Genomic DNA, 21914 nt, shown 5'->3' with positions numbered 1-21914 from the left:
TCTTGTTGTTAGTCCCTAAATGCATGACCTTTCACTTTGCACTATTAAATATCATCCCATGTCTATTATTTCAGTTTACAAGGTCGTCCAGATCATCTTAATTATATTCTGGTCCTCTTCCATATTGGCAATGCCTCTCAAATTTTTTGTATTATCGGCAAATGTTATTAGCATATTCCCACTTTTTGTGCCAAGGTCATTAACGAAAATGTTAAATAAGTTTGGTCCCAATACTGATCTCTGAGGAACTCCATTAGTAACCTCCCTCCAGTTCACCTTGTTGTAGTCTCCACTTTAACCAGTTCCTTGTCCATCTTTCAATTTTCAAACTGATCCAACTTCACCAATTTAACTAATAATTTCCCATGTGGAACTGTATCAAATGCCTTACTGACATCCAGGTAGATTAGATATATTGCATTTCCTTTGCCTAGAAAATCAGTTATTATATCAAAGAAGGAGATCAGGTTGGTCTGGTACAATCTACAGTTTGTAAAACCATGTTGTATTTTATCCCAATTACCATTTGCCTCTACGTCCTTAAATACTTTCTCTTTCAAAATTTGTTCCAAGACCTTGCCTACAGCTGACGTCAAAACTTACAGGCCTGTAATATCCTGGATCACCTTTTTAAAAAATAGGAACTATATTAGCAATTCTCCAGCCATAGGGTACAAATCCCTAGTTTACAGATTCATTAAAAATTCTTGCTAATGGGCTTGCAATGTCATGTGCCAGTTCCTTTATCTTTAATTCCCTTCACACTCAAGATAGCCACATTATAATTAGCTTGGCTATGTCTATGTGAGCTGCAGTCAGACCTTTTGTCTTCACTATAAAAAGTTTGAGCAGTTAAACAATATAGCCAACATTTATTTTTCAGTAATAAACTGACATGGAGTTATGTCTCCTTGTCTCTCCCTCCTCTGTCATTTGGGTTTCTTCCATTTGCTGAAGTTTAAGTGCTTTCTATATTCTTGCCATGATCCATTTTGTGGAGCTTTTTCCGAAACCTTTTCTGAAATTTACATTTTCGGTATCCTTCAGTGGGTTTCAAAATTGTTGAGACCTTGATTTGTGTGTGTAATACGATGATATTTTGCTTCCAGATATTGGAGAACTGGCTATGTTTCTCCTGACATAGCTTGGGAGACCAGAACTCCAGACAGCTGCAGCAGCACAGGAGCCAGCAAACAGAGCTGTAAACAGGGGAGTTTCAGTGGGAGGTTCCAGGGGAGACTAAGACAGAGGAACAGACAAGCAAGTCAAGGGATAGGGTGGTGGTCTGGTGCCTGCTGGGGGCTTGTGTTGTGTTGACTACCAGGCGGCAGGTGGGAAGGCCATGACTGATACAGAGGCAGCAGTGAAAGACACAATGATGACTGGATGTGGAAGCTGTGGCATGTACATGATCCTGGAGGGGGCGCCTGAAAAGAGCTTTGTCTGCATGAAGTGCCGCCTGATAGAGCTGATGGAAGAGAAGATCTGAGGACTGGAGATGCAGGTGCAAACTGTGGTTGAGTTCAGAAGGGGGTTTGAGCAGACGATGGAGCACAGACACGAGGGGGCTGAAGGGATAAGCTCTGATGTGCAGATGGAAGCAGAACCAAAGAATTCAGAGGAGAGACTGCTGGGGGAGGAAAGTGGACAGTGGAAGCATGTGACTAAGAGAACCAGGCAGAGGAAAAGACGGGCCAGTGAAGGAGAAATAGAACTCAGGAACAGGTTTGCAGGGCTGGAAAATGAAGGGGCACAGCAGGTGGTTGCTAAAGGAGAGAGGGGAAGGAAAAAGAGAAGAGCTGATAGTCCTGCAAGAGGAGGGGAGGAGTCAATGGAGGCAACACCAAATATGAGCCCCAGGAGGATTGCAAGGGGGAATAGGAATCGAGAGGACTTGCAGCTGGGGGGTGCGGGAGATAGACTGGAGAAGCACACTGTCACCAGGAAAAGGCAGATCTATGCGATTGGAGACTCCTTACTGAGAAGAATAGACAGGCCTGTAACTAGAGCTGATTGGGAGAACAGAAGGGTGTGCTGTATGCCAGGTGCTAAGATACAGGATGTGGACCTGAGGCTGAAAAGGATACTAGAGGGAGCAGGGAAGAATCCGTTGATTGTCCTTCATGTGGGAACGAATGATATGGCTAGATACTCTCTGGAATGTATCAAGGGAGACTATGCCAGACTGGGGAAGATGCTTAAGGAAATCGAGACTCAGGTGATCTTCAGTGGGATTCTGCTGGTTCCTAGAGAAGGGCAACAAAGATGTGACAAGATTATGGCAATCAACAGATGGCTCAGGCAGTGGTGCTATAAGGAGAGCTTTGGGATGTACAGCCATTGGGAAGCATTTATGGACAGAAGACTGTTCTCTTGGGACGGACTTCACCTGAGCAAGGAGGGAAATAGACTTCTAGGATGGAGGCTCGCTGACCTGATTAAGAGAGCTTTAAACTAGAAATTTGGGGGAGATGGTTGGGAGATGTTTGGGAGATCTCCACGCCGGAATTTAACCTTGAGAGGGAAGTAAACAAAGTAAGAGGGGATACAGCCGTGGACAGAAGAATTGGCATAAGGAGGAAGGGTAGTGTAGATAACAGGCACAGACATTCTACCACCAACATCACCTAACAGCGTACAGAATGTGAGTGAAGCCAAACGGCAAAAATTAAGATGTCTGTACACTAATGCGAGGAGCCTAGGGAACAAAATGGAGGAACTAAAGCTACTGGTGCAGGAAGTGAAACTAGATATTATAGGGATAACAAAAACGTGGTGGAATAGTAGTCATGACTGGAGTACAGGTATTGAAGGCTATGTGCTGTTTAGGAAAGACAGAAATAAAGGCAAAGGTGGTGGAGTAGCGTTGTACATCAATGAGGAGGTTAACTGTAAAGAAATAAGAAGTGATGGAATGGACAAGACAGAGTCTGTCTGGGCAAAAATCACACTGGCTGAGAAAGAAAGCTACTAGAGCCTCCCCTGAGATAGTGCTTGGGGTGTGCTACAGACCGCCGGGATCTGATTTGGATATGGATAGAGACCTCCAATGTTTTTAGAGAAGTAAACACTAATGGGAAATGTGTGATCATGGGAGACTAACTTCCCAGATATAGACTGGAGTACAAGTGCTAGCAAGAATAGTGGGCTCAGATTTTTCTGGATGTGATAGCTGATGGATTCCTTCACCAAGTAGTTGAAGAACCGACAAGAGGGGATGCCATTTTAGATTTGGTTTTGGTGAGCAGTGAGGACCTCATAGAAGAAATGGTTGTAGGGGACAACCTGGGTTTGAGTGATCATGAGCTAATTCAGTTCAAACTAGATGGAAGGATAAACAAAAATAGATCTGGGACTAGGGTTTTTTATTTCAAAAGGGCTAACTTTAAAGAATTAAGGAAATTAGTTAGGGAAGTGGATTGGACTGAAAACTTGTGGATCTAAATGCGGAGGCGGCCTGGAATTACTTTAAGTTGCAGCTGCAGAAATCAGAAGCCTGCATCCCAAGAAAGGGGAAAAAAACCATAGGCAAGAGTTGTAGACCAAGCTGGATGAGCAAACATCTCAGAGGTGATTAAGAAAAAGCAGAAAGCCTACAAGGAGTGGAAGAAGGGTGGGATTAGCAAGGAAAGCTCTCTCAGTGAGGTCAGAACATGCAGGGATAAAGTGAGAAAGGCTAAAAGCCAAGTAGAGTTGGACCTTGCAAAGGGAATTAAAACCAATAGTAAAAGGTTCTATAGCCATATAAATAAGAAGAAAACAAAGAAAGAGGTGGGACCGCTACACACTGAGGATGGAAAGGAGGTTAAGGAAAACCTAGGCATGGCCCAATATCTAAATAAATACTTTGCCTCAGTCTTTAATAAGGCTAATGAGGAGCTTAAGGGTAATGGAAGGATGACAAATGGGAATGAGGATATGGAGGTGGATATTACCACATCTGAGGGAGAAGCCATACTTGAACAGCTTAATGGGACAAAATCGGAGGGCCCAGACAATCTTCATCCGAGAATATTAAAGGAACTGGCGCATGAAATTGCAAGCCCGTTAGCGAGAATTTTTAATGAATCAGTAAACTCAGGGGTTCTACTGTACGACTGGAGAATTGCTAACGTAGTTCCTATCTTTAAGAAAGGGAGAAAGAGTGATCCGAGTAACTATAGGCCTGTTAGTTTGACATCTGTAGTATGTAAGGTCTTGGAAAACATTTTGAAGGAGAAAGTAGTTAAGGACATTGAGGTCAATGGTAACTGGGACAAAGTACAACATGGTTTTACTAAAGGTAGATCACGCCAAACCAACCTGATCTCCTTCTTTGAGAAGGAGATGGACTATTTAGACAAAGGAAATGCGGTAGACCTAATTTACCTTGATTTCAGTAAGGCATTTGACACTGTTCCACATGCGGAATTATTAATCAAATTGGAAAAGAGGGGGATCAATATGAGAATTGAAAGGTGGATAAGGAACTGGTTAAAGGGGAGACTCCAACGGGTAGTACTGAAGGGTGAACTGTCAGGCTGGAAGGAGGTTACTAGTGTAGTTCCTCAAGGATCGGTTCTGGGACCAATCTTATTTAACCTTTTTATTACCAGCCTTGGCACAAAAAGCAGGAATGTGCTAATAAAGTTTGCGGATGACACAAAGCTGGGGGGTATTGCTAACATGGAGAAGGACCGGGATATCATACAGGAAGACCTGGACAACCTTGTAAACTGGAGTAATAGTAATAGGATGAAATTTAATAGTGAAAAGTGCAAGGTCATGCACTTAGAGATTAACAACAAGAACTTTAGATATAGATTGGGGATGCATCAGTTGGAAGCAACTGAGGAGAAGGACCTTGGGGTATTGGTAGATCACAGGATGACTGAGCCGCCAATGTGATATGGCCATTAAAAAAGCTAATGCGGTTTTAGGATGCATCAGGCGAGGTATTTCCAGCAAAGATAAGGAGGTGTTAGTACCGTTATACAAGGCACTGGTGAGACCTCATCTGGAATACTGTGTGCAGTTCTGGTCTCCCTTGTTTAAGAAGGATGAATTCAAACTGGAACAGGTTCAGAGACGGGCTACTAGGATGATCCGAGGAATGGAAAACCTGTCTTATGAAAGGAGACTCAAAGAGCTTGGCTTGTTTAGTCTAGCCAAAAGAAGGCTGAGGGGGGATATGCTTGCTCTTTATAAATATCAGAGGGATTAATATTAGTGAGGGAGAGGAATTATTTAAGCTTAGTACCAATGTAGATACAAGAACGAATGGGTATAAACTGGACACTAGGAAGTTTAGACTTGAAATTAGACGAAGGTTTCTAACAATTAGAGGAGTGAAGTTCTGGAACAGCCTTCCAAGGGGAGTAGTGGGGGCAAAAGACATATCTGGCTTTAAGATTAAGCTTGATAAATTTATGGAAGGAATGGTATGATGGGAGAGCCTAATTTTGGCAACTGATCTTTGATTATCGCCAGATAAGTATGCCCAGTGGTTGGTGATGGGATGTTGGATGGGATAGGATCTGAGTTACTGCAGAGAATTCTTTCCTGGGTGCTGGCTGGTGAGTCTTGCCCACATGCTCAGGGTTTAGCTGATCGCCATATTTGGGGTTGGGAAGGAATTTTCCTTCAGGGCAGATTGGCAGAGGCCCTGGAGGTTTTTCGCCTTCCCCAGCAGCGTGGAGCATGGGTCACTTGCTGGTGGATTCTCTGCAGCTTGAGGTCTTCAGACCACAATTTGAAGACTTCAATAACTCAGGCATAGGTTAGGGGTTTGTTATTGAAGTGGATGGGTAGGGTTCTCTGGCCTGCTTTGTGCAGGGGGTCGGACTAGATGATCACATTGGTCCCTTCTGACCCTAGAATCTATTGTCTATTTTGTAGTTTGTTAAACGTAGAAGTCTGACAATTCATGATCCAGTGTTTGGAATGTGTAAAAATATTTTCAACAAGGTCACGGGAATGATTCCTCTAGGGACATTAGCGTATTTCAGAACCTTCTCACAAATAGACAATGTTGATCTAAATCCACATCTTCCTATTTTCTTAGCAATTTACAACTTCACAGGACTGAAGAACTCGCTCGCTGCCATTCCCTGTTGCAGCAGGTGAGTGAATGTTAATAACCCGCTTTTGGCAGGCACAGAAACTGAGACACAAAGAACTTGATCCTTCACTCACTCAAGACAGTGGTGACGTCAATGCAGGCAGGGTCAGGCCCAAGAACGGGGGCAGGGAGGGGAGTTATTTCTCTGAGGTTTTTATTTATTATAAAGAAATTTATTTCACCATGTGACTCTCCAGCCATCAGACTATGCAGCTGAAGAGCAGGATTTGGGGGAGGGGGAATCCTCCTCCATCATGGGCCTGGGTCCTAGAAATCCAGTATAACTTAACTCTCTCTCTACGGAAAAGGATAAATGGACACAAATCAGATATTAGGAATGGCAATATACAAAAACCTGTAGGAGAACACTTCAACCTCCCTGGCCACACTATAGCAGACCTTAAAGTGGCCATCCTGCAGCAAAATAAAACTTCAGGACCAGACAAAGAAACTGCTGAGCTTCAGTTCATCTGCAAATTTGACACCATCAGCTCAGGATTAAACAAAGACTGTGAATGGCTTGCCAACTACAAAAGCAGTTTCTCCTCCCTTGGTTTTCACACCTCAGCTGTGAGAAAAGGGCCTCATCCTCCCTGATTGAACTACCTCATTATCTCTAGCTTGCTTGCATATATATACCTGCCCCTGGAAATTTCCACTACATGCATCTGACGAGATGGGTATTCACCCAGGAAAGCTCATGCTCCAAAACATCTGTTAGTCTATAAGGTGCCACAGGACTCTTCGCTGCTTTCACAGATCCAGATTAACATGGCTCCCCCTCTGATCCCTAACTCTCACAGTCAGTTCTCCAGCCTAATTTGGGACTGAGGCACACCCTGTAGTGGAGAGATCCCTCTTTCCCTTCCTCACGCACCCCAGAGGTGCTGAAGTAATGTTGCTCAGGGCTCTGTGCTGCCCCTTTACATCACAGATCGCTTTCTCACACGAGAAGGATGTGGCTTCCCCCTAGTGATAACATCTGGTCCCCTGATTACCCCTGAAGTATAAAGAGACAGGACCACCATTCACTACAGTGGCAAAGCTGAAGCTAATTATCAGATATTCCTGGCCCCTTATGCCTGTACTTAAAGCTGGAACATGCTGCTGTCTGAATTACAGCAATAAACACATGTAAATACAGCTAAGAGGAGGTGTGTTTGTGTTTCACCTACCTGTTTAAACTGGCAGAAACTTCTCAGCAGAGTCAGTCTGTGCGGAGTTCCCAGCTTCTCCCTCCTCAGTCAAACCAGAAGGCCTTTGGTTTGTTTGTTTTTCATTACATATTTCCAGTTTTGTTTCAGGGCATTAAAGCTTTTCCCCAGTTCCTTGATGTTCCTCAGATCTTACAGACTTTAATTCTGAATGATTTTTAATCAGCATTTCATACGCCCCTCTCTACTGCAGTGAGAGGGTGAAGGTGAAACTGAAAGCACACAGGAGGAATTCAGAAAAGTCACATGGTTTTGTGATATTTAAAAAAAAAAAGACAGCTCTTTTTAAAGAAACACACACAATTGTGACAATCCGCATGGGGTCTCAGTCCCTGTTCTTGGCTTGGCTACTGTGATGCTGGAAGATCAGGTGCCAGCTTGTGCCAAAGCCCCAAGCCAGTTCACTTGTGCATTAGTATAGATCAAAATGGTTGTAAATTTGGTGTTTAAACTTCATGAAAACCGCGAGATGTCACATGCATTGTTTTCACTTCTCTGTATCCTGTATACAGTCTATTAGACTGTAATAGAAAACATTCACATTGTTTATTTAGTTACAAGGATAGATCAAACAAGAAATAATCATGTAATGCAAATGAAGCACTTTAGCAGGAAAGTGCTAATTCATGCTCATTTGAAGGCCAGCGGTCATTGCGTGTGATGATCAGAGATCAAAGACTCGAAATGGGCTCCTCTCTCTTCTCCAGAGAAAGGAAAAGCCCATGTGATGGTGACAGTGTCAGCTTGGTTCCTGTGAAAGGAAGCTATAAGTATGTGCAACCCTTCTGCCAGGTGGAGTCGGCAGCAACCAGGGCCGGGTTCAATATCTAGACGTTCCTCTTCAACAGTACAACACAGAACCAGCTCAAGCGCCCACCCAATAACCTGGAAAAATTACACACCACTCCTGGGTGCCTCCGAGAGGCAAAACTTCCCCACTCACAAGCACAGAGTCTGAGTATAGCAAAGAAACTTTTAACGAAAGGAAGGAAGTCACCCGACATTAATTAGGGGAAATGCTGCAAATAGGATTCAGCATAAACATAAACCTGTGAGCAGGACACCCACACCCACTGAATGGGGCAGTGTCTTCTGCCTCGGGTTCTACACCAAAAGATCCTTTATCGTGCCCCTCTCTGCTCCCTCACCACACCCACTCACAGTGGTTGTCCTTGGTCAGTAGGACCCAAGGTTCTGAGGTGCATCTGTGTGAGTTCACCTCCCACCTGGGGAAGAAAGCACCTGGCTTGCTCTGCCCAGGACCGGCGCTAGTGTTTTTAGCGCCCTAGGCGCACTGCCATTTCGCTGACCCACGCGCTGGCCAGCGGAGAGGGTCCGCTCGTCCGTGGCTCCGGTGGAGCTGCTGCAGCCATGCCTGCGGCAGGTCCACCGGAGCCACCTGCAGCAGGTCCACCGGAGCCACCTGCAGCCCCCCCCCCCGCAAAATGCCACCCCCCAATAATCCTGGTGCTCTAGGCGATTGCCTAGGCCGCCTAAATGGAAGCGCCGGCCCTGGCTCTGTCATCTGAGCACTGACTATCCTCCTTGCCAGCCACTGTTCCTTGGTGCCTGGCCCTCCCACTGACCACCTGCTTGCCACTCCCACCAGCCAAGATGCAGGGGCCTGCACCAGTAGCAGGGATGCCTTGCAGGGAACCATCACCCAGGGCCGCCTCTAGACATTTCGCCACCCCAAGCACGGCGGCAGGCCACAGGGGGCATTCTGCTGCTCACCGGTCCAGCGGCTCCAGTGACCTCCCGCAGGCGAAGCCACAGGACCAGCGGACCTTCCGCAGGGACGCCTGCGGGACGTCCACCGGAGCCGCCTGCCGCCCTCCCAGCAACCAGCAGAGCACCTCCTGCTGCATGCCACCTCAAGCACGCGCTTGGAGTGCTGGGGCCTGGAGCTGGCCCTGCCCTTACCACCCCTAGCTCAAGAAGAAGTTCCCCCTATCCCTGCCATGCCCACTCAATAGGTGTGACAGAGTTATAAGGCCAGAAAACAGGCTAACTTATGAAAACTCATGCAGTTTGTAACATCTGGAGTGGGCTTTGCTGCGATGACAAATTCTCGGCCGTAGGAGGGGAGGATGTGAGCAGAGTCTGAATGAGTTCTCCCTGGACAGCTAGCTGGGAGGGGGAGAGACTTCAGGAGCAAACTGTATTTACATGAACACACCCACTCTGCGTAGATATCCAGCACAGAGCAGTGTGGCTCAAAATGACCAGCCTTGGCTGGTGCTGGGTTACAAATCACTTTAGTACTGAATGAAATGTTGCTGACTTTTCTGTTTGAGTAAAAGGGAGCAGAACTCTGCTTAGCGCATCCCAAATGAGTGGGTCACCCTCAGCTGAAAGGACTTGTTAAGCCGGGGGTTGAATGCCAGCCTCCTATGAAAGGAAGAGGGGGTAGGGACATGACTAGGTTCTAATCTTGTGTAAGAGTAAAACTCTGTCTTATTAAAGAAGCAGCATTTCACCTGGGTTATGCACTAAATGCTAAGCTCATATTGTGGAGTGACAGAAGGGCTGGTATCCATCAATACAGCCACCATTTATTTAGGAAGGTGCAAAAGGTGGCATCTTCAACTGCTGAACTCCATGTTTCTATGTAACCAGCTGAGTACTCAGCATCCTGCAGTCAGAGCACATACATTACACGATACAATACATGTGGCTTTTTGTTTGTTTGTTTACCTTAGCTCTGCTCCAGTGGGGCCAGGGCATTCACATTTATCTGAAAAACAGCAGCGAGCTCCTTCCCCGTGAAGAAATTCTTCAGCCAACAGCATCCAGGGAACAGCATGGCTGAGGGAAGTCAAAGCAGCATTTCTGCTTTCCTCAGCTCAGATGCTGCGATACCTCTATTAACTGTGTTGCCAAATTGCTGCATCACTGCACCCAGGAACTAGCCACATCCCCAGCAGCATCTGTAGTGATCACGGCTTCCCCAGCACAACTGAATTTCTGCTGTTAGTCCCAGGTGGCCTCTTCCAGGTCCCCACAATGGGTCGCCAGAGGATCCTCCTCAGCCAGACAGGGCAAGAGCCCCAGCACCCACTCACACAGGCTGCCCGCTGCCACGGGGCTCAGTGCCAGCGAGTCCCTGGCTTTCCTCCTAAGGCTCATGACAAAGGGTGAAGGGCAGATGTCACTGGTTACATTTGTGTGACAGGGACACCTGCCACCCCTGGGACCAGACTGAGACCCCAGGCCCTTCCACCAGGCCCCTGAGCAGCCACACAGGCACTTTCAGCCACTGCCCAGGTCAGTGGGGTCTATGCTATTAAACTGGCACAGACCAACGAGGGAAGGGAGGAGCTTTACTTGCTCACAGGTCTGGTAGTCTGTGTTTGTTTGTTTACTTTAATTCTCCACAAGCTAAGAAGCAGGAACTTATAGGGCCAGATTAACCTTTGTGGACCCAGCTCCAAACATATTCGTGAGCACCCAGGAGTGCCTGAACCTCTCAGACTCCTAGAAGAATCATAGAATATCAGGGTTGGAAGAGACCTCAGGAGGTCATCTAGTCCAACCCCCTGCTCAAAGCAGGACCAACCCCAACTAAATCATCCCAGCCAGGGCTTTGTCAAGCCTCACCTTAAAAACCTCTAAGGAAGGAGATTCCACCACCTCCCTAGGGAACCCATTCCAGTGCTTCACCTCCCTCCTAGTGAAATGATGTTTCCTAATAGCCAACCTAGACCTCCCCCACTGCAACTTGAGACCATTACTCCTTGTTCTGTCATCTGCCACCACCGAGAAGAGTCTAGATACATCCTCTTTAGACCCCCCCTTCAGGTAGTTGAAGGCTGCTATCAAATCCCCCCCCATTCTTCTCTTCTGCAGACTAAATAAGCCCAGTTTCTTCAGCCTCTCCTTGTAAGTCATGTGCTCCAGTCCCTAATCATTTTTATTGCCCTCCGCTGGACTTTCCAATTTGTCCACACCCCTTCTGTGCCAAAACTAGACACAATACGGCCTCACCAGTGCCAAATAGAGGGGAATAATCACTTCCCTTCATGTGCTGGCAGTACTCCTACTAATGCAGCTCAATATGCTGTTTGCCTTCTTGGCTGACTCATATCCAGCTTCTCATCCACTGTAATCCCCACATTCTTTTCTGCAGAACTGCCGCTTAGCCAATTGGTCCCCAGCCTCTAGCGGTACATGGGATTCTTCTGTCATAAGTGCAGGACTCTGCACTTGTCCTTGTTGAACCTCAGATTTCTTTTGGCCCAATCCTCCAATTAGTCTAGGTCACTCTGGACTCTATCCCTATCCTAGCAGTGTATCTACTTCTCCCTCCAGTTTAGTGTTATCTGTAAACTTGCTGAGGGTGCAGTGCACACCATCGTCCAGATCATTAATGAAGATGTTGAAAACAAAATGGCCCCAGGATCCCACTCCTCTTGATACCGGCTGCCAACTAGACATTGAGCCATTGATCACTACCCATTGAGCCAGCTTTCTATCCACCTTATAGCCCATTCATCCAGTCCATACTACTTTAACTTGCTGGCAAGAATACTGTGGGAGACCATATCAAAAGTTTTGCTAAAGTTAAGGAATAACACATCCACTGCTGTCCCCTCCTCCACAGAGCCAGTTATCTGCTCATAGAAGGCAATCAGGTTGGTCAGGCATGACTTGCCCTTGGTGAATCCATGCTGACTGTTCCTGATCACTTTCCTCTCCCTTAAGTGCTTCAGAATTGATTCCTTGAGGACCTGATCCATGATTTTACCGGGAACTGAGGTGAGGCTGACTGGTCTGTAGTTCCCCAGATTCTCCTTCCCTTTTTTAAAGATGGGCACTATATTTGCCTTTTTCCAGTCATCCGGGACCTCCCCTGATTGTCACATGTTTTCAAAGATCATGGCCAATGGCTCTGCAATCACATCAGCCAAGTCCCACAACACCCTCACACATTAGATCTGGATGCATGGACTTGTGCATGTCCAGACTTTCTAAATACTGCTTAACCTTTTCTTTCACCACTGAAACATTCAGCAACATTCAGAAATTGCCATAATAGTTTTTCTTTTTCAGGAAGGAGGGGAATGAATTTCCCCAAAATATTTGGATGAATCATAATTGCAGGGGATCTGAAAAACTGACCCCAAAGATTTACATGAGTTTGGAAACAGAAGCAAAAGTTACATGTTTATTGCTGTGATGGGGTGGATAAAAGGTCTGTGGTAGGGCTAAGGGGAGCCAGAGAATCCAATTAGCCCATTCTGTGGCACTCCGATGGAAGACAGGTAAATAAAGATTAGCCCTAGCTGGGGAGAACCAGATTGGGTGGCTGCTATAAAAGTAGTATCGCAGAGGCAATAGGAGAGGACAGGCAGGACTGGGCTATGCTGGATGGTGGAGGGGCAGAGGAGAGCTGGCTGAGATGGAAGATTTTCTGACTCCCCTCCCACCACTCACACACACAAAAAGTCATTCTGTACAATAAAGAGCAGCTTAATAGAGAGGGGGAATGGATACAGTTGGGGAAGAAAAGAATAGAAGCAGACTGAGATGATTACCTAGGCAAAAAGCAAAGCTGAAAAAAGAAACAATCCAATATGTTGTAGTGGTCAAGGACATAAGAATAGTTAACATTAACCCTGGGACTGTAGATGACTGGATTTTAAAAAAGACAAAAAAGCCCCACAATACAGAACAACCCGCATAGGGGATATAGTAAGAGCCAGAAGGTTGTAAGATGAGGATCATTTAATTGAATAGAAAAATAAAGTACAGCTGATAAATGGCTAAAAACTCAAACTTTAAGATTAAAATAAGTTACCAGCTACTACAATATTTGACCAACAGAAAGGGGGTAATAGGTGGGTACCATGGGAACTGACTGATGAGATAATCAAAAGCACAGAAGAAGCTGGAGTGTTAGTAAGCAAGTGGCTAATTAGTAAAAGAGGAGGAGAAAGATACCATCCACAGCCACGCTGACTACATTTAAGGGAGGGCTGTACCTGAGAAAGTAATGTCAGGTATCTAGCACCAAGCCATATATCCCCACTCCCTTAAAGTGGGGCAAGTGCCAAAGGTATGGGCATGTAGCAGCTGTGTGCAAAGAGAAAATGAGATGCAGTAACTGGGGCCCTGAGGATTCTTATTCAGATTGTACAGAAGGAGCAGTGGTAAAGTGTAGTAACTCTGGTGGGAATCACAGTCCGGAATATAGAAGCAAGACAAACTAAAGAGATGCAGGCGACATTGTTAGCATCCACATAACATATGTTGTTATCGGGAGACTCTGAAAACACCAGATGGAAAAGTCAGAGAAAATCAGCACAGGACAAGGGGGAAGTGCAGATCCAGCCTCACTGCATAAAGCGTGATAAAGACTGCAGAAGAAATAGGCATGACGGGTTGGATCACAGAACCCACCTTGGGAACTGCCAACTGGTGTGCCAAGACTACTTCTGCCCCTGCTTTCCCTGCCAGCTCGGGGCCTCAGCACCCTGTCTTGCTGAGCCAGACACGCCTGTCTGCTCCAACACAGACCCAGGGTCTGAACCATGTGCCCCAAAGCTGCAGGCTTAACTGAAAGCAGCTCACAGAAGTGTTCCTGTCTTTAACACTCAGATGCCCAACTCCCAATGGGGTTTAAACCCAAATAAATCCGTTTTACCCTGTATAAAGCTTATACAGGGTAAACTCAAATTGTTCGCCCTCTGTAACACTGATAGATAAATGCACAGCTGTTTGTCCTCCCCACCCCCAGGTATTAACACATACTCTGAGCTAATTAGTAAGTAAACGGTGATTTTATTAAATACAGAAAGTAGGATTTAAGTGGTTCCAAGTAGTAACAGACAGAATAAAATGAATTACCAAGCAAAATAAAATAGAACACACAAGTCCATGTCCAAGAAAACTTAATACAGATAAAAACCTCACCAGTTCCAGTAAGCTTCCTTTTACAGACTAATCTCCTTCTAGTCTCAGTCCAGCAATCACTCACACCCCCTGTGATTACTGTCCTTTGTTCCACAGGCTTAAATAGACTCCCTCTTGTGGGGGGAGACCACCTTCTCTCTCCTATGCAAAGTCCAGCTCCAAGATGGAGTTTTGGAGTCACCTGTCCATGCATGACTGAGTTTCTTACCAGCTAGGCCACATTCCTGGGAAAGCCCAGATGTGGATTGGTGTCTCCAAGTTCATTGTTGGCTTAAGTGGTCCTTAACTGCGCACTTAATTTGCACATTCCTTTCTCAATAGAAATCAAGCAAGTATACAGCCAGTATTCCTAACTTCAAGTACAAAAATGACACATGCCTACTGTACACAAGTGGAGCCGGGGCGTGACCCTCTCCAGGGGGAAGAGGGGAGCCACACTGGCTCACTACACACTGGAGGGTCCGCGAAAATAGCCCGGCAATCCTCAAGGCAATCGCCAGCCCTGTGGGCCAAGGGGCTCAGGTCCTTTGGCAGGACTGAGCCGTACTAACTGTTATGAGCCTGGCCCTAGGTCAAGGCTGGGCAATGAATACTGAGTCAGGAAGCTCAGGGCGGGGCTGAGCAACAATAACCAGCTTCAGCTTCCTTAGGCCAGTGAGAGGGGGAGTCTGCCACCCCAGAGTGGGGTGGCAGGGGGGACACAGACCCTCCCACTTCACTGCGTCCAAGCCCGGGGCCCTAGCAGGGGCTGACAATCCACTGCTCAGTCAGTGGGGATCCTGGCCACAACACACTGACATAGGATCCGGCAAGGCTGCAGCCAGACTGGGGTCAGCTGCCCCCAGGCTACTTCTGTACTCCCCCCCAGGGCCTACCTGGGTCCTGACATTGGCCTCAGCAGGGTCCAGGAGCATGGGCTCATCACGGCCAGGGCTGGGTGGTAGCTCCGGTGGCTCCTCTGGATAGTCGGCCCAGGGGAGCTCCAACCAGGGTGGGTGGGTGAGTGGCTGCCCTGGGTCACAGGAGTTTCCCAGTCTCAAGCTCCCTGAGGGACATCTGCTCACTCCAGCTGCTGGGGCCTGACTGAGCTCTGAGGGCCGGCCTTTATAGTTCCAGATTGGTGCCTGACCTCTGAGGGGCGGGCTCAGAGCTCCTTAGCTCCACCCACTCTGGTCTCTGGCTGGGCTCTTCCTCCTCTGGGCTGGAGGGGAGCCACACTGCCACACTACAACTACAAATAGGAGGAATGTATTCAGTAGATCACAGCCTTCACAGAAATATATTACATGGCATGTGTAGCATAAAACATGTTCCAATTATATCATATATACATTCATAAGCATATTCCCATGAAGCCTTATGGGGTGCAAATATCACAACACCATCACAACAGGCAGTGATATATTAGTAGTGAAACAAGAGAGGTTCCTTGCATTTATGATAAAAGTTATAAATTGCACATCACAACCAGGGAAAAAACAGAAAAAAAATGAAAATTATAGCAAAGACAGCAGAAAACTATATGTATATTTACAATCTGTCAATTGATCATATTCATGCAGTCTTGAGTGAGGGTGAGGGTGAAATATGACTAATATGGGAATCACAATCTTTTGTTGGAATGTTCGTCTATTTCATAACACATGGTCAAGAATTAAAAGAAAATATACCGAACTAAACCAGCCACCATCTGAGTCTAGGAAACATGCTTGGCTGAAAAGCTTGCTTTTAAAATTCCAGGATATATTTAGGCAAGACTGAAAACTAGGTAGAAGAGGAAGTGTTTGTACTTTCGTAAAGGAAATATTAAACTACACAGAAGGAGAGAATGAAGAAGTAAACCTCAAATGTAATTCTGTTGCAATCCCAATGCAGAAGAGAGAATGGCGTTGTGTAAAACATGAAGATACTATACAGAATGAAAGGTTTGATATGCTGGAACTTGAGAAAGCCATTGATATAAGCCAAAATGTTTCCCTAAGTAAAGATTATATATGCAATATAATGTTTAGATGTCTTCCTGAAAGCAGTTTGAGGGTTCTTTGGAATTATATGGTATGATATGGGAATGAGGAGTGATATCAATAAGGAGGAAATATGCAGCAGTAATTCCAGTAAAAAAACCCATGCAAACTATCTGCACAAGTACATACCTACAGACCAGGGGTGGGCAAACTTTTTTGCCTGAGGGCCACATCTTGGTATAGTAATTGTATGGAGGACCATAAATGTTCACAAAATTGGAGGTTGGGGTGCAGGAGAAGGTGAGGGCTCTGGATGGGGGTGCAGGCTCTGGGCTGCAGCCACAATTGAGGAGTTACATGGGATGCATTTATTACAACATCCAGATGTGCTACCGATGCTGCTAATGAACTGCCAGTTAACTATGACAGAAACTACTGGGCCTGACTTTATGGGACAAAGTTAATGGGAATTGCAGTGATGAAAGTAACAAGTCTATGAGTTGCTGAGCATTCAGTAGAACACAATGTTAGAACTCCACATGCTGTTCAAGTTAAAATGTGGATACGGGAGTTGAAAGAAAAGGAAAACCAAAATGAAGTCAAAACTTTTAGGGTTAGGGTTAGGGTAGCTATGAATTAGCTATGAATGGAAAGCCACAAGTCCAAATGTGGATTTGGACTTTATTTTATAAACTTAATAGTTAACAATAAATGTTGGAGTCTTTTAATTGCCTTCTAGTCTCTCAGACTTTTAGACTCTCAGGTCACATTTTCAAGTTTTTCTGTCCAGCCATAAGTTCCAGAAACTTCTTTTCTTTAGAAAACAAAAGCCAAGAGCCTCACCTCATCACCTCATGCCAGGAGCTGGGGCTTTAGGAAACACATGAAATATCACGAGACAAAGGATGAACTCTTGAGAGCTGGTGACACGGGGCACAAAGCCCCCTTAGGGCTTGTCGACAGCTAACCCACTAGAGTGACACAGCAGCATTTCAGTGTAGACACGACCTGTACCAACAGGAGGTGCTAGCGAGGGCAAGAGAAAACATTCTTCCATCAGCCTAGCTCCGTCTGCACAAGGACTTAGGTCACATTAACTACGGCATTTTCACACCCCGAGTGATGGAGTTGTGACCATCTCATTTTCTACAGCAGACCCAGCCTTAGTGCAAATCAGACTCAGGCCTTTGAAACACTGATTCCACCTGAACCTAGATTTTAGCTTCTGACTTCACTATCACTCCTTAGACAAACACACCCTGCTCCTGCAAGGTCATCACCACCGGTGGGCACTGATGCCCAAGGAAAGCCCCACGGCCCACCAGCTCAGGGGCCTGATTGCAAGATCGGCGCCTTATTGGAACATTTCCCACAAAAACCTCCGGCACTTGAATGCCAACAATTGGATCTTTCTAGCTCAGCAAACAACAGGAGTCACTTCCAGGAAGGGAAATACGCAGTTACCGGCATATTTCTGAGCTCAGACACACCAGTGTCTAGTGACCCTCCATGTCAATGGGATCGGGGGGGTCTAGGCACCAGCAAAGCAAGCACCTGCTTGGGGCAGCCCATTTGCAGGGGCGGCAGGGATCCAGTATGGGAGCTGAGAACCAACAGGGGGCCCTGGGAGCTGTAGTTCCTTGGTTAGCTCCCTGCCTATAGAGCCAACCCTGGAGCAGGGAAAGAACTACATTTCCCAGCACTCCCTTGGCCACTACCAACTGGAAAGGAACGGGGGGAGCACGTGCTGCAGCGTGCTGTGAGTGGAGAGCTGCACTGTGCAGGGTAGAGGGGCCATATTTTAACATTCAAAAACAGGACACTCCGGGGGGGGTGGCCCCATCCTGCCCCCATCCACTCCCTCCCTGTCCCCTTATTACCCCCTCCCAGGACCCCACCCCCATCTAAGCGCTGCTGCTCCTTGCCCCCTGATTGCCCCCTCCTGGGACCCTTGCCCCTAACTGCCCCCCAGGACCCCACCCCCTATCTAAGTGCTGCTGCTCCTTGCCCCCTGATTGCCCCCTCCTGGGACCCCTGCCCCAACTACCCCCCAGGACTCCACCCCCTATATAAGCGCTGCTGCTCCTTGTCCCCAACTGCCCCCTCACAGGACCCCTGCCCCTAACTGCCCCCCAGGACACCACCCCATATCTAAGCGCTGCTGCTCCTTGTCCTCTGATCTCTCCCTCCTGGGACTCCTGCCCCTAACTGCCCCCTAGAACTCCACCCCCTATCTAAGTGCCACTGCTCCTTGTCCCCTGATTGCCCCCTCCTGGGACCCTTGCCCCTAACTGCCCCCCAGGATCCCACCCCTTATCTAAGAGCTGCTGCTCCTTGTCCCCAACTGCCCCCTCCCAGGATCCCTGCCCCTAACTGCCCTCCAGGACCCCACCCCCTATCTAAGCGCTGCTGCTCCTTGTCCCCAGATTGCCCCCTCCTGGGACCCCAGCCCCTAACTGCCCCCCAGGACCTAACCTCTATCTAAGTGCCGCTGGTCCTTATCCCCTGATTGCCCCCTCCTGGGACTGCTGCGCCTAACTGCCCCCCAGGACCTCACACCCTATCGAAGTGCCACTGGTCCTTATCCCCTGATTGCCCCCTCCCAGGATCCCTGCCCCTAACTGCCCTCCAGGACCCCACCCCCTATCTAAGCGCTGCTGCTCCTTGTCCCCAGATTGCCCCCTCCTGGGACCCCAGCCCCTAACTGCCCCCCAGGACCTAACCTCTATCTAAGTGCCGCTGGTCCTTATCCCCTGATTGCCCCCTCCTGGGACTGCTGCGCCTAACTGCCCCCCAGGACCTCACACCCTATCGAAGTGCCACTGGTCCTTATCCCCTGATTGCCCCCTCCCAAGACCCCTGCCCCTAGCTTCCCCCCAGGACCCCACCCCCTATCTAAGTGCTGCTGCTCCTTATCCCCTGATTGCCCCCTCCTGGGACCCCTGCCCCTAACTGCCCCCCAGGACCCCACCCCCTATCTAAGCACTGCTGCTCCTTGTCCCCAACTGCTCCCTCCCAGGACCCCTGCCCCTAACTGCCCTCCAGGACCCCACCCCCTATCTAAGCACTGCTGCTCCTTGTCCCCAACTGCCCCCTGCCGGGATCCCTGCTCCTAACTGCCCCCCAGAACCCCACCCTATCTAAGTGCCGATGCTCCTTATCCCCTGATTGCCCCCTCCTGGGACCCCTGCCCCTAACTGCACCCCAGGACCCCATCCCCTATCTAAGCGCTGCTGCTTCTTGTCCCCTGATCACCCCCTCCTTGGACCCCTGGCCCTCACTGCCCCCCAGGACCCCACTCCCTATCTAAGCACCACTACTCCTTGTCCCCAACTAGCCCCTCCCGGGACCCCATCCCCTATCTAAGCCTCCCTTCTCCTTGTCCCCAACTGCCCCCTCCTGAGACCCCCCCCAGCTTCTCACCTAGGAGCCCACCCCCTACCTGTCCCCTGACAAACCCCTGGGACTCCCATGCCTATCCTACCACTGCCTGTCCCCTGACTGCCCCCCAAACCTCTGACCCATTTTACCCCCCCTTCTCCCTGCCCCTGACTGCCCCCCCTACCTCTTCTCCACCCCCCAGCTCCCTTACTGTGCCACTGAGAGCAGCTTGTCTGGCTCCACGCAGCACCAGACATGCTGCTGCATGCATGCTGCTGTGCTCCCCCACGGAGCCCACAGCCCCACCCAGCACCTGCCTTCCAGATTTGAACACCTCACAATTCAGCAGTGCTCAGGCTCAGTTTGGGCAGCTTGTACTTCATTCCTCCCAAATCAAATATACTGATCCACTGTAACTGGCTGAGAAAAAGTAGGATAAAATTGAGCAAGAAATGCTTCCCAGTGGTTATTAGGACTGGGATTGCTATTTTCAACAGCCATTGCCTTTTTTCTGTTTGTTTGTTTAAAAGGAAGACAGTGACATTGCACTGGGAAATTCCCCATAGAAAGAAAGAGTGGAACAAAAGAATAATAAAGGCACCTCAGCTTTTCCTCATTCATGTAGGACAGTCTGATAATCTGCATCCAGAGATCCTCCAACCACACCAGCTGAAAATTGTTCCACTTTGCTGCAGCTCTGTAACCATATGGGAACCAATCCTGTCTGTGTTCTGTGCACACCCAAAATTCCTGCTGAATGACCCGCCCTGGGAGCGAGTTACCAGTGACCCAGGGCTGCGGTGGAAGGAGGGTGCAGGTGGGGGGGAAGGAGGGAGCCCCAGGCTGGGGCAGCAGGGAGGTGGGAGGAGGGCACTGGTGGGGGTAAAGGGGGAGCCCAGGGCTGAGGCGGAAGGAGGGTGCAGGTGGGGGGGAAGAGGAAAGCCCAGGGCTGGGGCAGCAGGGTGGTGGAGGGAGGGCGCTGGTGGGGGGAAAAGGGGGAGCCCAGGGCTGGGGCGGAAGGAGGGTGCAGGTGGGGGGGGAAAGGGAGAGCCCAGGGCTGGGGCAGCATGGAGGTGGGAGGAGGGCACTGATGGGGGGGAAGGGGGAGCCCAGGGCTGGGGCAGAAGGAGGGTGCAGGTGGGGGGGGGAAGGGAGAGCCCAGGGCTGGGGCGGCAGGGAGGTGGGAGGAGGGCACTGGTGGGGGGAAAAGGGGAGCCCAGGCCTGGGGCGGCAGGGTGGTGGAGGGAGGGCACTGGTGGGGGGAAAGGAGGAGCCCAGGGCTGAGGTGGAAGGAGGGTGCAGGTGGGGGAGGGAAAAGGAGAGCCCAGGGCTGGGGTGGCAGGGTGGTGGAGGGAGGGCGCTGGTGGGGGGAGGGAAGGGGGAAGCTCCGCACTGGGGTGGCAGGCGGTGTGGGTGGGTGGGGGAGAGCCCAGGGCTGGGGCAGCAGGGGAGTGCAAGGGGGGAGCCCAGGGCTGGGACGGGGGGCAGATGCTTGGGGCGGCAAATAACCTAGAGTCGGCCCTGAACGGGGTCTCAGGTCTGGACTGCCAAGCCACAGGCATCAAGGAGTGACAAAGAAGGTGAAGCCAATCTCATTGCCCCGGGGATGGTGCAGTCTCCTGTATGGGCCAGGCAGACTCTGGGGATCCTGGCTCAGACCCTGTCAAAGAGACATGGGGGGACTAAACCCCGGAGAATGAAAAAATGGGCTTCTTGAGCACCAGTCATCCTACTATCCGTGATCCTGGAGGAGTCAGACTCCCATCTACCTAATCTCCGTGACCGTGGAGGATTTCTCCCTACCCAACCCCCAATATGTCACTTCTATGGTCACCTCCTCCTCTCCCTCTCTGCATTAGGGGTGGGAGGGGAGGGTGAAGAATCCTAGGAGGGGCGGAGTGGGGAGTCCTGAGAGGCAGAGGAAGATACGTGAGGTTGCAAGGTCAGAACTGATGTAGGGCCTGGGCTCAGAAGTGATGTGTGGGCTGGGGAGGGCAGAAGGAAGAGCTTGCTGGGAGACCAGCTGAAGTGGAAGTAGCAGCGAGACAGAGGGCTGGTCTAACTAAAGCCGTACATCGACCTAGATCAGGGGTCTCAAACCACGAGGGCCATATGAGGACTAGTACATTGGCCCAAGGGCCGCATCGCTGACACCTGCCCCATGCTGCCCCCCACTCCACCCCTTCCATGAGGCCCTGCCCCCTGCCCTGCCTCTTCCCACCCCTTCCCTGAAGTCCCCTCCCCAACTCTGCCCCCTCCCTGCCCCCAGAGGATGCATGAAGAGTGTGGCAGGGGGCTCAGGGTAGGGAGTTGAGGTGAAGCAGGGGGTTGGGGTGCAGG

The 21914-nt window shown here is 49.1% G+C and overlaps 1 protein-coding gene across 2 annotated transcripts in view; it reads right to left on the bottom strand.

The window, feature by feature from the left end:
* LOC115659454 (butyrophilin subfamily 1 member A1-like) overlaps positions 1 to 21914 on the bottom strand; it is a 151661-nt gene that overhangs the window by 33161 nt on the left and 96586 nt on the right. Inside the window, exons 1-3 of one of the 2 annotated variants that reach the window (XM_030579619.1) lie at positions 15105 to 15263; positions 7276 to 7526; positions 6283 to 6397 (exon numbers count right to left, since the gene is read on the bottom strand). In XM_030579619.1, coding sequence (XP_030435479.1) covers positions 6283 to 6301 — 19 coding nt within the window. In that variant the 5' untranslated portion in view covers positions 6302 to 6397; positions 7276 to 7526; positions 15105 to 15263. Of the gene's footprint in view, positions 1 to 6282; positions 6398 to 7275; positions 7527 to 15104; positions 15264 to 21914 lie in introns of those variants that run through there. The other variant, XM_030579618.1, reaches the window with a different exon arrangement.

The sequence above is a fragment of the Gopherus evgoodei genome, chromosome 11 (genome assembly GCF_007399415.2).
Source record: "Gopherus evgoodei ecotype Sinaloan lineage chromosome 11, rGopEvg1_v1.p, whole genome shotgun sequence".
Classification (NCBI taxonomy): Eukaryota; Metazoa; Chordata; order Testudines; family Testudinidae; genus Gopherus; species Gopherus evgoodei.
The sequence above is the reverse complement of the archived record's forward strand: the minus strand, read 5'-3'. Positions and strand labels throughout refer to the sequence as shown.